The following is a 15308-nucleotide window of genomic DNA, read 5'->3' as shown; positions in this document are numbered from 1 at the left end:
AGAGCTTTACGTGCCTTTCTGTACTTGATCCTCAAAGTAATACCAGGGTATAGTTACTGCTACAATGAACTCTGACACTGCCGTTAACAGTACTGGGGCCCAGAGAAATGATAAGGTTTAACTGAAGGCCTCCAGCCAGTTTATAGATGAATAATTCCTATCCAAAGGAACACCTCACGTCATCATAAACTTAAAAACTACAATGTCCTTCTGCAATTTAAAATTGCCCCTGTCATAATGTGGCATCATATAGATTAGATACAAATGATACATCCAACAGCAACTCACTGTGCATGGGTTACATATTAGTATCCTCGCTTTAGAGAAAAGAACAGAGACTCAGGCGATCTGTTCAAGCTAACACAGATAATTGTTACAGAAACTGGAACTAGACTCTCCAATCCCTTTGTATGCTTTTCTGTTTATTTATCAAATGTATATTAGACACTGTCTGGTATTTCAGGTCTTAGAATCAACCCTCAAAGGAAATAAACGGTGCTGGAGAGAAACACCGTGCGTTTGGTTCCTTGCAGGCTGCTGAGTAAATCATCATGTTGACAATGACCAAAATCTGCTCCTCTTGCACACAGTAGTTTCTCAGTAAAAATCATCAGTAAATGAACAGCAACAGAAAAGAATCCCCTGGCTTGACAGACAAAACCTCACATCATCAGAGGAGAAATGAACTTAAATTTCTTCTCATTCTCACTTTCTCTGCCCAAATGATGTTTTTCTTTTTCCTTCCCCCTGCATGACTGTTAGCTTTTGAAGCAGGATTTTAGGGTCTGTACCCTCAATGGGACAGAGCAATGCAGTTAAAGCATCCTGGGGCTAGAGGAAGGGATGGTATGTAGTAGGGAGGAGATAGGAGACCAGGGTTTCAGGTCTGACCCTGGCCTTCAGAGAACACCTAGTAGGTCTTGATAAAGATTCTTTGCATGCACTGACCTATATTTGCTCTTTACAGCCTTACATTTAAATATCCAATTCACATTTTGCAAATGGAATTACTTAATCTTGGAGAAGCTAAGTGGCTTCCTTGATATTATATAGCTCGTGGAAAGGCCAGGATTAAAACACATGGTGCAAAGGAAGTTTTAAAAATACTGATCACGCAAGCAAGAGCAACCCGATTTATACAGTTTCTCAAAGTACTCTTTCTTCCTTAGGGTTATTTGAACTTTCCTTGTTATAATGAACTAGGGAGTTATGTCACATTCAATTATGTGGATTCACAGCTTCAGTAAGTACATCCTCCTGCTCACATCCCCAGTGTCCCCGAGATCGACGCAGAAGCCGGAGCCCAGGAGCACTCGGCATAGATCTAATCAGACACCGAGCAGAAGGGGCCGAACCTTTGTGCTGTTGCCGAACCACCAGAAATAGGTGAGAGTCCCCAGCTGACTGGGCCACACGACTGCACTGATGTTGACCTCTTTGTTCCTTATGGCAACGAATGGAACTCGGAGATGTACATGCTCCACGGGACCTAAAGGAACGAAGAAAATGTGTTTAAATTCCTGGAACAAATAGTCACACTTGATCTCACTCCCAGATTTGTAATCTTAACCGTAATTTCCATCACCTATGAGCAAACAAGGAGCACAGGCTCACAGATGTTGAGGGGGTGTGTGTGTTTGAACTTGAAATGAAGCACTGCCTGTAACAGGGAAATCAAGTCAGGCTTCAGATTTTTTGAGTGACATTTGATTACATCTGATGAGCCAAACTGCAATGCATATAAAACTCCAGTCCAAGGACAGAGCTAGTTTTACTAGACACTGAGCCAAGAGATAGGAGGGAAAACAGCAGACAGGTTTCATTTCGGACCATCAGCCTGTAGAGTGATCCAGGGTCCATGCACTGTGTGGAGGGCTCTTCCTTTATCCTTAATTGTTAATTGGCGCGATCCCCTTCGACCGTGGGCCAATGTGCCTGTCATCGGCAGTACTCAGTGGGTGTCATTCAGGACAGGGCAAGGCTGTTTTACAAAAAGGAAAAAGCCCATCTCCCTAAATGGAAGGAGGAATAAATGCCAAGTTTCCAAATAATAATAAAAAAGAGCTGTTTGCAAAAAGTTAACCAACATTTCTTTTTTTTTCTTTTTTTCTCAGAAAACTGAGATCAGCAGCATCAAGTTTTAAAGTAAGAGAACATACAGGAACACACTCCCTGCATAATAAATAAGGATTTTAATTAAATTCATTTCCCCAAAAAAAATGAGAAGGGGAAGACACTAATGTACAAGGTTAACATGTCCATGTTGCATCTGTGGGGTAGATGCTATTAGTTAACTCTCTGTGGGATTTTCTCCCGCCTCCACCTCCACCTCCACCCCTTCCTCTTTCCTTCCCTTTACCCTCCCCCCCTTGCCTTCCTTCCTTTACTTTCCCTCTTTCCTTTCTTCCTCCCTCCTCCTTGCCTTGCCTTATGTCCTTCCTACTTAATCAAACCCAATTAAAATCTTCTAGTTACCTGTTCACATTAAGGGCACCTTTCCTGGTTCCCAATGCCACAGTTTGATGAGTGAACGTGACTAGAGGTCACAGCTGCAGCAAGGATATCCCTTGAGCCTGGGGACCTTTGGCGTTTCTCGTAGGTAGGACATTTCTCAGGCCACCTAGCCTTCGCTTTTGGAGATAGTCACGTTTAAATTGGAGAAATGACACGAAAACGGATGGATGTTTCTCGTTTCTGCTCTGGTTCAAATTTAGCTATATGATTGTTTCCTCTGTCTTACAGAGCCTTGACCCTACAATAGACCATTATTCTGTCCTAAAAATAAGGGATGACACTTGCCCTGCCTTCCTTATAGAAATAAGAATATATGAAAGTGATGAATGGTTATTAAAAGTACCATGTAGTTAATTTTGGTTTGGCACTAACCCTACACCCACCGCCATGACCACCACAGCATCACTGTTTCTGTGTGTCATCGGGTAGACTTCCCTCTAAGGACACTGGCCGTCTCCTGGGTCTCACTGGGCCTATTCTGTGTTGCAGGTAAGTTTACACGGGGCAGAAGGTGTTTGGAGATGGACTGATGTTTGGATGATACGACCAACCAGGTCTGCCTGCCACTGTCCAGACTGTACCCTCCTGGACAGTCAACGGGTCTTCAAGAATCTCTGTATCTACACCCTGAACATACTCTCTGCCTACAGCTCTCTGACCTGACCCCACACGTACGTCATGTCAAGATTTCTTCCAGCAAATAATTTGAACCTTGTCATGTCAGATACACATCTGGCTAAAGGCTTAGTTATTTTCAATGAAGAAGTCTGTTCAATTACTTTTTATTTCATTGTTGGTGAGAATGCAAAACACAAGGAAGGTGTGAGAAAACCCTGGCTACTTGCACTGCTTTATAGACTCATTTTTAGGAGTTTACCTGATTTCTCTCTCTCTCTGTTGTCTGCACTGTACTGACCAGTGGGGAAGGGAATGAGGCAGGGGACAGGAGCCCCTGGCCAGCTCACGTGTGAGGAGGGAGGTAAGAGATCTGTTTCTTACATTAACACCTCAGTCCTCCACACCCACACGCAGATCCCTCTTTCTTTTCTTTTTACCCTCAAAGTAAACCTCCTCTCTTCATGGGAGAATGGCCTGAAGCCCATTCCTCTGGCCAGCTCATGGGAATCCTGGGCTTTTCCACATTTACGGGACGAGATCACTATGACTTGTGGCCCCACAAATTGTGAGCCTGCTAGCACCCAGCGGCCAAGGCTTACACTGCCAGGTCCTTTGAGGCCCAAGAAGATTAAAAGAGACTCCTCCCTAAACTCACACAAACACAAAAGGAATGGGGCTTCCATGAATTGAAACGCCATCACACATGGTCACATTTATTCCAGCTCCAGGACAAGCACATATAGCTAAATATAACCTCAAGTAACAACAGGTAGCAGCTGTGTAGTGCAAAGAGCCTGAACCAGGAGCTTCAGGCTCCAAGCTGGAGACAGACCACGGATCAGGGAGAAGAGAGCTGAAGGGATTCAGGAGAAAGCACGGCAAACACCTAAAATCGTCACTGTCAAATAGTGTACTTTTTGATAAAAATCTAATAATCTGTGAGAGATTGGTTATTATGGGCAGCTAACAACTACTTTTGTTAGCTAATGGCCCAAGGTGAGGCCAAGAGCAGTTTGCAGGATAATAACTGTCTGGTAAATGCAGCCATGATTGATTTGGAGGGAATTATGAGCACAATAAAGGTTTCAAGGAACATTTCCTCCCTCATGCACATAACCTGCAGTAGAAACCTGCTCCTTAATGTTGTGTTTTTTGCCACTAAGACACATCAGTCTTTGCACCCTGCAGTCAAGGCCCACTCTTGCGACAATTAGGAACATGGGTGGGGCAGATCCTTGGAATAGAGAAAAAGAATTATTTGTCCGTCTCTTTACTTTTAAATGCAGCAGAGTGTCAAGCAGAGAGTTAATAAGAAGCACTTAGTACAGTTGGCCCTTGAACAACATGGGTTTGAACTGTATGGGTCCATTAAAAAAAATTTTTATTGAACTTACTGGGGTGAAAATGGTTAATAAAATTATACAGGTTTCAGGTGTACAATTCTATAACACATCATCTGTATGGTGTGTTCACCACCCCAGGTCAAGCTTCCTTCCCTCACCATTTATCCCCCCTTACCCTCTTCTACTTCCCCTCACCCCCTTTCCCTCTGGTAGTTACTATGTTCTTGTCTGTGTCTATAAGGAGGTTTTCTTTGCTAATCCCTTCACCTTTTTCCCCCAGCCTCCCAACTCTCCTCCCCTCTGACAGCAGTTAGTCTGTTCTCTGTAATCTATGCGGCTGGAAGAAAGATATTGAAGAATCTACAAATAAGTGGAAGCATAGACTGTGTTCATGGAGAGGAAGAATGAACACTTTTAAATTGTCTATGCTACCCAAAGCAATCTATAGGTTGAATGCAATTCCTACTGAGATACCAATGGCAGGCCCTGGCCAGTGTGGCTCAGTTGGTTGAGCATTGTCCCGTCCCGTCCCATGCACCAAAAGGTTGCCAGTTCGATTCCCGTTCAGGGCACATGCCTGTGTTGTGGGCTCCATCCCCAGTAGGAGGCGTGCAGGAGGCAACTGATTGTTGTCTACCCCCTTCTCTCTCTCTTTCCCTCTCTTTCCCTCTCTCCCTCTCCCTTCCTCTCTCTCTAAAATCAGTAAAAACATATATTTTTTAAAGATACCAATGGCGCATTTCACAGAACTAGAACAAATATTCCAAAAAATGTATATGGAACCACTAAGCTATAATCCAGGTCTCCTCCCAAGCACTTCCCCTATTACTGTCGGTTCCTGTTCTGCTATTATTACTAGAATGCTCGGAGACCAGCTAGCTTGCTGTTTGCCAGGGACCTCTTAAGTGTGAGTTGTTTATATAGTGGAGTTTATATCATCACTAAGTTGTTAATAGGAAAGGTGCTCCTTGTAATCACTTAGACTCTTTCAAAGCATGTCATTTACACCGCATGTAGCATATTACTCCAAAAACACCATGGGGAGTATAAGTAAGAACCATGGAAGTCCATAGACCCATAAGTAGCGCTGATAGAGATTTATGAAACCAATACCAGCCCCATAACATTTCCTCAACCCGACACTCTAAAATCATAATATTTAAGTTTCAGTTTATAGGAGTCAAATCCCAGGATAGCAAATACACAAAATGCATCCAGTACAAACAAAATATTCAGGACTTCACCTGCTGCACTGGTCTGTGCCGAGCAACAGACAACAGCAGTGAAATACATTCTTGGACAGGAAAACATTTTGGAAGGTTCTTAGAATTGTTTGCAACAGGAATGAACTTGCAGGACCCCTAGATGTAGGACTTAAGGTCTTTTGTGTGTTCAGTCCTACATTTAAAAAATCTAAACATGTGTTTGTTTTTTATCATTCTTTAGTTCTTCCAACAGAGAGAACAAAAGGAAGGTACTTTCACCTCAAAGTGTGCCTGCATGTGCACACTTAACATCAGCACAAAGTAGAGCTGAAAAGGAGAGACCAGTTGGTAATGTGTTATCCAAACTTTGGAAATAACCAAGCCACTTCAGTATTAGGAAACTCTGAAACACAGATGAGCACAAGTCTCAATCTTTTGACTTCGGCCATCACTTAGGGTAGTAGTCACACCAAATCCCATCTCAGCTCTAAATCCCAGAAGTTTAGACAGAGGGAGCTGTCAACTGGGAGGAAAGTAAGAAAGGGGGTGGCTCATGCTACTTACAAACCACGTGCAGGAAGAGGACAGCTGTGTCCGAGCCCAAGTTGTTCTCTGCATAGGCCGTCACCTGGAAGATCCCTGCACTCTTATACACATGCTTGATGCCATCCTCGATGGGGCTGAAGTTAGCATAGGACACCGCAATCCCATCCCCAAAGTCAAGTTGGATGTTTGTCCTTTGGAGATCACCCTGCAAGAGGGAACAGTGGTTGGCCTCGGCCCTATCACATGGTCTAGCCCGACTCTTGGCGGATGCTTCGCCCTGTGCCTTCAACATCACCCTCTGAAAACCTAGTCTCTCCCAGGGGGCTGAAACACCCTAGACACAATCAACAGACTCCTATCTGATGTCCTCTGGGCACTGTGGGCAGGCACCATGGACCTGCTGTCTGCATACACCTGAGCTTGGGCAGCCTGGGTTAGTGTGACACTGGCAATAAGGTAAGGTAGAGACTCTACGCAACTCTGAAGTGGGAGAGCCAAGGGCAACCCTGGCTCCCTCACACATGGTTTAATTATCTCTCTCTTGTGGCATAATAATAATAATGGCAATAATAGTAACAGCTAACACAGTTTCTTTTCAGTTCCAAACATGTAATTTCCTCACAACTCTATAATGTAGGAAGTATTACTGTCACCATTTTACAAATATCTTGCAGCTAATAGTGGGAGAGACGGGTTTTGAACCCAGGCAATCTGGCGTCAAAATTAATGTCCTCAACCACCATGATATAATGATAATTGTTCTTATTTTTTTGTATTTATTAGTATGTTCCAAACATTATGCTAATCATTTAACACATATTATATAATACCACCTTCCAAATAACTCTATGAGGTAGGATGATTTATTCCCATTCTGCAGATAAACACTGCATACCAGCCATGGTTATATCTGTGCTCTGTTGACCTATCTAAGACCCCTCTTCCCTGAATCATTTTCTGACTCTCCCAGGTCACAGAAATCTCTGCCTCTTAAGAGGCCAAGAGCCTTCTTGGCGCTGTTTGGTAATGTGACACCAATGGCTCAGGTGAGCTGATTCTTACCACCCCAAGATGCTCAGCTTCCTAGGGGCCAATGCTAAACTTCATCCTTCCTTGCCCCTCCCACCCCATGTTGGGCCAACACTCTGGATAAATGCAATTGAACCTGACCGCAAAACAAGAACAGGTGAAAAAAGAATCCGATTTCTGTTCATATACAAAGATGGCTGATGGAGTGAAAAGAGAAATGCATCATTTTGGAATTATGAGCCCATCCTTCTGCCCAGCCAATGTGCATCCATCATACTTTCGCTTTCTGTCTCCTCCCCCATAGTAACTCAGGTGTGAGTGAAATATTGATAGGTGCTCCCTTGCCCCACATACAATGTCAACTACCTTTGAGTTTATGAATATAAATTAAAGTGGAAATGAACTGGAGGAAATTCAAATGGATAAGATCGTGGCTCTTCACATCCATTCAAGGGAAGGTTTTTATAGCTCTAGTCCTAGAAACTCCCTAGTGAGGATGTGATAATGACCTCTTCTGAATCTTAACATTTTTTAATTCAAGCACCCAGTGTGGGTGACTGTGGAAGAGTCTGTCAGCCGAGGATAAGGAACCTTCACTATCCTGTCCAGTGCGGGCTTGACTTTAAAGGTTTCTAAAGTATTCACACTTGGGGAAATAAAACTCTTGACCCGCTTTGGTCTCTTTCCAAGATCTCAAGAGCACAGAGCAATTTGCATATAAATTTAGAGGGCTTTGTAAATCAGGCAAGACTCCTTGCTCCACCATCTCAGTGAGGAGTGCCTGAAATCCAACCTGGCTTGAGAAGAGATGAAACAGCTCAAATAGGGAGCAAGAAGCATCCAGCAGAGCTATTTCCATCCTGGAATCAATGAACGCAGCCTGATTTTGCTGCCCAGGCTTCAGAAGACACTAGAAAATGAACTAATGGAGCAGCAAGCTGATGGAAAAGCAACTAATATGATGTTTTTCATAAGGATAAATTGAGAGGATTTCAATATCCGCCCCCACCCTTACACTCATACTGTGGAGTCCCTTTGAAAACCTCGTGGGATTTTTAGTTCGGGGGGGGGGGGGCAAAGGGTTAGACTAAAGCAAAAGAGGCTCCTGAAAGCAACAGATAAAATTTGAATTCCCTTCTCCTGGCAAAGTTTACAGTATATGGTCTTATGGTGATAAACATGCCTTCAGCAAATCGGAGCCTAAAGGGGAACCTCAAAGAATATGTCCAGGTCTTCTCTGCGGGAGACAAGCCACCCCACCGCAGCCTGAGGCTGTGCTGTTGGATGAAGGCAAGGCGGTCTCTAAACACCCCAAGCCCTCTTTCAATCTTTGTATCTTCTCCCCGAGCTCTCAGCTTTTCAGCATTGACTTTCCTACAGGGACCTGACTACAGGATTTATTTTCCCTCTTCCCTCTCAGAGAACAGGGACGGTCTGCTTGTGAGTCCAGACCTCAGAGACCCAGGCCGATACCTACCTCTTCCATGAGGATGATGAAGGTTGCATTGTGCCCCTGCTCTGCCACCAGGCGTCCGTCAGTGGTCACCACGTGGAGGCCCCGAGGGGCTTTTCCAGGGCATAACTGGGCCTTGGCAGTGTATTTTTCCCTTAGCCCGTCTGTGCAGTTGTTGGACACGATCCGCCGGTACCTAAGGGGTATTGACAATTGTCAGTGGTGTGGTTTGTGTTGTACGTGTGTGTGCTAGAAAGAGTACAAGGAAGCAAGACAGACATTTTGCACAGCTGTTCCTAAAAACAGAGTCTCAAAGAAGACAGTCATTTAGGAAGCTAAACAAATGCTGAGGAGCCGCTATCCCTCCATCTCAGGAAGAGTAGCTCTTTAAACATTATTATCGATCCTACCTGGTGAGCCACAGATCGGATCAGTGTCTAAAGCAGCCAAGGAAAATCAATGCCTGACTCACACACAAGACAGGAGGAGGCAGACCCACTGGACTCTGGGAGCAGGAACGGGTGCTTCTCTCTTTGAGGGAGAGGCTTGTTTCCAGTTCCCCGAGGCCAAGCCCAGTTTCCTTGGTACCAGAAAGCAGCCAGAGCGTGAGACTTCTAACTCTCATTCATTAGGAAGCCTCTTCCTGTCTTCCCTCCACCCCCCGCACATCATTCCATAGCTTAATTCTTCACAGTCCTTACTCTGGAGCCACTGGGATAGTTTATGGCATATTTTCTCTCTTTGTTAATATTTCATTTCTTATTCATTGCAAACACCAGATCAGAAGCACGAGTTTGAAACTCCTCTTCAACCCAGCTGAAGTAAAACCATTTCAGAGAAGAAGTGCGCATGGGAAAACCTCCCACAAAGCACTGCGACCTTCTAGGACAAAGACGTATTTGTGCACAGTGATGCCGTCAGCTCACTTGACTACAGACCCAGCACCTGAAGTCAAGCCAAGAGCTTGCCCACAGCCCTGACCTGCATGACAGGCTCTTTCCAAGCTCATCACTGTCTGTAAGTTTGCCTAATATCAACATTCTGGTAAAACCACATAAAATAAATGCACCACCACTACCATCATCACCACGATCATCATCATCACCATCATCATTATCACATCGTGTCTTCTCTCACCCTGTATATCAGGAGTAATTAACCAATCCATCCATGTTGCCTTCTTCTGGTGGCCTTGAAACTGATGAAACCAAACTCTTTATTTGTGATATTGGTCGTCCACTATACCTGATATTTCTCCTGTCCCCCTGCCCCTACAATTGCCAAACTACTAGCCATACTCATGAAGATGTTAGGCAAACATCTTGTTGTATGTAGTTATTGTCTCAGATGGAATTACACTATATCCTCTTGTAAATATACATTATTTTAAATTGCCAACTGTGCTCACAATCGGTAAAGAACTGTGCTGTTGAATATGCTAACCACTGTCCAACTATGCATATTGAGCATAAAATGTGGTTAGTGCTACATTTTTAAATGATATGCAATGGCATACTGAGTTAAATAAAATATATTATTAAAATTAATTTCACGTTTCTTTACTGTTTTAATGTGGCTACTAGAAAATGTTAAGTTACATGTGGCCTACCTTATAGCTCTTTTGGTGAGTTCTGGTTTACATAATCAAACTTTTATAATCAATTTACACTTTCTTGATAACCTTTAGTCATTCACAAGATATTCAGTTTTTACTTATGATAGATATTTTAGTGGCTACCATACCCTAATGCAAACTGGATATACCTATAATAAAATAACTTCAAAAGTGCTTAAACCCCAGCTCAGACCCCAGGATTAGCCCCCTAAGAACTAAATATTGGGCTAAAATATTCATGTTTCTCAGAGTAGCTCAGTCCACTCAACACTTCTCTTCTACCATGTATTCTTTTTTCCTCTATGGACATCCGTTGGGTAGATAATACCTACCACTGTTTTACAACCAGGTAAGGTAAAAAAAGTATGGAGATGGTGATAACTTGTATGAGATGGCAGAAGATCCATTGAAAGAGGTGAGACTGGAGTCCAGAACACCTTTGTTCCTGAATACTCAATGTCCCTGGGACCGGAAATGTCGAAATCATGTGAGAGTTTTCTTAGAAACCAAGAACCTCAATCCCACCTAGATCTCCCATATCAGAAGCTGCACTTTAACAAGATCCCCAGGTGATTCATAGCCCATTAAAATTTGTAAAGTGTAATCTTAGACCAGTCACTTTCCAAACCTATTCTGGGCCTTGGAAGTGGCCAAGGAAAGGGAAAGACAAAAGATCTCCAAGGAAATGTTTTTCAAGCATCTGAGTGAGTAACTAATAAGTGAACAATGAGAGAATCACGCACATAATTTAACAATTACAGAAAGTGTGCTTTGACTTTCTTAGTCTAAGAGTTCCTGGGATAAAAATTTTACATCTTCACTGTAAGTTTTCAGCATTGGTCTCTGAGAGCTTCCATCACTAGAGAGCACTGTAATGGCTGCACACCACTTGTGTTAACGTTATTTCCCTTGGGCCCAAGAAATAAGATGAGGCACCTCTTTCCAGGAGAGAAGGCCTAACCAAAATAATAGCTATGGTCTGTCAAATGGCAAAAGGCATTGCGATTGGATAATCAGAAATCTTTTCTGATGTTCCCAAAAAGCTACTCTCAGCTAAAGAACTCCTCATCTTTCCTCAGAAACCACATAAACAAACTATCTACATTCCTTTGTGCTTCAATAGCAATGCTCCTGTTAATCCCAACTTAGAGAAACACAAAAACAGTGAGTGGAGTTCCTTCAATTGTTTCACTTACCCAGTGCTATTAAGGTAGCTTTGACCAAGGCTGCAGTCCTTTGATGGCGATGCTGGATTGTACCAGAAAGCTGGGACACACTGGCTCTCTCCGTGTCTCTCGTAGCCATAGTCACTGTCCACAAAATTGAATATTACATAGTGGTATTGATGAGAAAATGTTAAAATATCCACACACACACAAACAGAAACACATCCCTCTAGCCATCCAAAGAGCTACAACACATTCTTTCAAGTATTCCCAGTGAGGGCAAATATTCATACTTGGAAAATAAGTTTTTAGATGTATAAATAATCCCAAGTCATATGGAGTCCAGTGTAGAGGAAAGTAGTAGATTATCAAACGGGGATTCTAGGATCAAAAAGTAAGGTATACATAATGTGGCAGGGACACTGGCGTGGAGTGGGTGTGAAGGATGTTAAAAGCATATTTTGGGATCAAAGTGGAATTACTGAAATAATCCGATGACAACCAAGAAAATGACTTCACAGATCAAGGTTCATTTCTATGTTACGATCCCACATGTGCTCTTCCAAAATTGATTTCATAGATTTTATTTTCCTTTTTCCTGCCAATTCTCTCTCGGACACATATATGCATTTGCATTCACATACAGCCATTCAAAATTTTCCCAACTACATACAACACAGGCCCCCTCTTGTCTTAAACAACAACAACAAAAACAAAACCAGAAAACAAAACGCCTAAACTGGAGCTCTTTTACATGTTCTCATAAAAGCATAGCTATAACAAAACTAAGAAAGCAAGCCAGGTGTGATGCCCTTCATCTTTCCTCCCCATTGGAAGGTGAGAAAATAACGGAAAGGAGGGACCCGTCGGAACCCTAAGTGATATTTCCTCACTGCTTAGAGTTTCGAGAACAAGAGCCACGTAGCGCTATTGCTCTTGTAACCACCCAGAGGTCACTGAGGGTGGCTTCAGTTGGCAGGAAAATTCATGCTTCTAAGTTAAGCATCTGAGGATTTCCTGAAACCCACAGATTGATCAGAACAACCTGGACATTTGACTATTGATCCACTGAGTGTTAATAAAACGTAAAACAGGGAGGGAAGTCATTCTCTCTGGACCCACCCCTCCTTTCTTTCCCTGCTCTTTGAGCCAAGATTTAATTAAAGTCCAATGAAATTAGAGGTCAATTTTCTGTTATGTGTAAGTAGGACAGGAACAAAAGGGAGATAGGAACAAAAGTTTAATTCCCCATTTCTTTATCACTCAATGCGCGCCCTGTCCTGTGAAGAAGTATAACAATGCCTATCCTTAAGGGGTTTTCAGTTTTTTGAAGGCAGGGATACAACATGCCTCAAGTTGAATGAAAGAACAGAATAATATAGTAAGAAGCAGAACACAGTATAATGCGGTTTGAAGCAGTATAGTTAAGAAGTACCAACTGAATAATGAGATTATATAAATTATCTCCCTAGTTTGACCCCACCCTACCTTCTTACCACCTTCCTCCACAACAAACTCCATCTGGACACTCAGGCCAACTTTTCAGCCCTTTTTGTCTTTGTATGTGTTATGCCCTGGGCTTGCAGCACTCTACCCTTTTCTGTGTTTGGCAGTTTCCTACAGATCCTTCTTCAATATCAAGGTCAGATGAGACCATCCATGACACCCAGACAAAACTTTTGTGGCCATAGCATGTTGGAAACATTGAGGCTATAAAAGAGCAGAGACCTCTGTTGGTTTTGGCTTCCTATAGGAGTCCAGCATGGAACCTAGACATTGAAGGTATTGAATAAATATTTACTGGGTGAATGGATACTTCAATTACATTGAAAACGATTGCACTAAATTATGCCATTGCATTTGGTGTGTCTCTGCCAGGAGACTGAGCCCACAGTTGACTTCCCAGTGAGGACCACAGAGAGCATCCCAAGTGCTCAATAGGTGCCTGTGGAGTGAGCATGACCTGGAGTCCTGCCAGATCACATGTGTAAAGATGGGACTCAAACCAGCTTTGATAAGACCATGTTTAAATGAAACTGAAAGACAAGGAGAAAGGGACACATCTGACAAGAAAATCCTTTGCCATGCCTCCTGATAAGGATTGGAGAGTTCCCAGCATGAGAGTTTATAAGGACTCAGTGTTGTACCAGCCTGTAACTGTCCTCGAGAGCCAGCTTAACATATCAGGAATTTTGCAAGCAGTTTATTGGCTAGTAAAGTCATTATTAAAAATCAAATCATATAAAATTTCATTTAAATAAAATATAATTTCAAGGTAATAAATATTCAAAACACAGAAATTCCTCATTATTTTACTGCACTTTATTATTATTATAGAGTATGTAGCATATAAAATGTTATTATATATTATTATATTATTTATGCTCTGAAGGTTATTTATATCTAAGTATCTGTATACTAGAAACACTACGTAATGCTGTATTACTGCACATCCCTTCCCAAGTCTGCAGTCATTGACGTCATGGTGGTAGCTTGAAATCAGCCATGGTGCGGATATTTACAACAACCAGCAAATGCTACTGATCAGGGCTTATTTATTTATTTTTTGTTCCCAGAGAGCTGGTGGCTAAACATTTACCTGCAAACCACTGAATGTCTGATTTCTAAGCATTGTTTACCTGTAGAAACATTTAGATTGTGGTGTGCCTGCATCATTTCTAGAAAATCCCCCGATTGCTTTATGAGATAAATCTGTTGAATGTCCTGCTAACCTTAAGAAATTTAGTAATTTTAGAAGGAAGGGTGCTCTGCTAAGCAGCGTTGAGAGGGAGAGGCAATCCTTAATGCTCTTCGCTGAATGCAACCATCTTTAGCAGTTCTGTTGAGCTCTGCGACCTGTTAGCCATATAGTAATTAAAAAGAGGGCATCAGGCATGCTGCTTTGCCCCAAAGAGAAAAAGCACCTCATTAATATTTAATAACATTAATGGAAACATCACTGGCTGCCCCCAAGCTGTAGACTTCTTCATTAACTTCTGCTAAGTGTATATTAAAATCTCTCATACGGCCCAACCTCCCTCCCAGCTCCGGAGTTCGCATAATTTAGACGAACAAGCAGTTTCAGCTGCTGCTCCAGCTTCCTGCAGAAAGGTGTTTTTCTGTTGAATTTTGAAGTTTGGAGCGAATATACCAGAAAGTTTGATTTGCCTCAGGGAAGCTTCTGCAGATGCACAAGCCACTTCCTTCAAGAAATGTCACTTCTGTGACTTTCTCAGATTTAGAACTTCTGAAAGTTTAGGGGAACACGTGTCCATTTCTAGGAACCTGTATGTCCAGATCTCATCCAGGGGTCCAGGGAGAAGCCTTAGACAATCTAAAGAAGGAATCACCGCTTTGGAAACCAAAAGGCCTCTGTATGTCAGAACAGGAAGGGACACTTGTATTCCTTGGGTCCAATCCCCTCAGTTGGTAGATTAGAAAGGAGGGGCAAAAAGAGGGGAAGTGACTTGTCAAAGATTGTACTTAACTGACAATGGCAGGTGGCGATGATAATCAAAACTCCTGACCTCTGGTTCAGCATTAGCACAATCCCAAGGGGCACCCATTTAATCATCCGTAAGGGGCCCCCTGGTCCCCAGGAATGACGTTTTGAGACTCTTGGGGCCAGCCGAGAAGCCATCTGCTGGCCCAGCTGCAGGGGCTGTGCTGCTCTCCCCAAGCACAGTCCCATCATAGCCTCGCTCACCCCACGTTCTCCATTCTCCCATTTGGCACTTGGGATTCTAAGATCAGTGATCCACATGGGCTTCTGTCCTACTTTAGGAGACAGCATAGTCTGCTGGGTTTGGATCAAGCAGA

At 42.9% G+C, this 15308-nt stretch overlaps 1 protein-coding gene across 1 annotated transcript in view; it reads right to left on the bottom strand.

Annotated features, from left to right (window-relative positions):
• Window positions 1–15308, bottom strand: part of SORCS3 (sortilin related VPS10 domain containing receptor 3) — a 446748-nt gene that overhangs the window by 18692 nt on the left and 412748 nt on the right. The window contains exons 17-20 of the mRNA XM_016212097.2: window positions 11520–11633; window positions 8733–8904; window positions 6245–6431; window positions 1356–1489 (exon numbers count right to left, since the gene is read on the bottom strand). Coding sequence (XP_016067583.2) covers window positions 1356–1489; window positions 6245–6431; window positions 8733–8904; window positions 11520–11633 — 607 coding nt within the window. The remainder of the gene's footprint in view (window positions 1–1355; window positions 1490–6244; window positions 6432–8732; window positions 8905–11519; window positions 11634–15308) is intronic.

This window comes from Miniopterus natalensis, chromosome 14 (assembly GCF_054644295.1).
Source record: "Miniopterus natalensis isolate mMinNat1 chromosome 14, mMinNat1.hap1, whole genome shotgun sequence".
NCBI classification, from domain to species: Eukaryota; Metazoa; Chordata; class Mammalia; order Chiroptera; family Miniopteridae; genus Miniopterus; species Miniopterus natalensis.
This window is presented reverse-complemented; position numbering and strand designations above follow the sequence as displayed.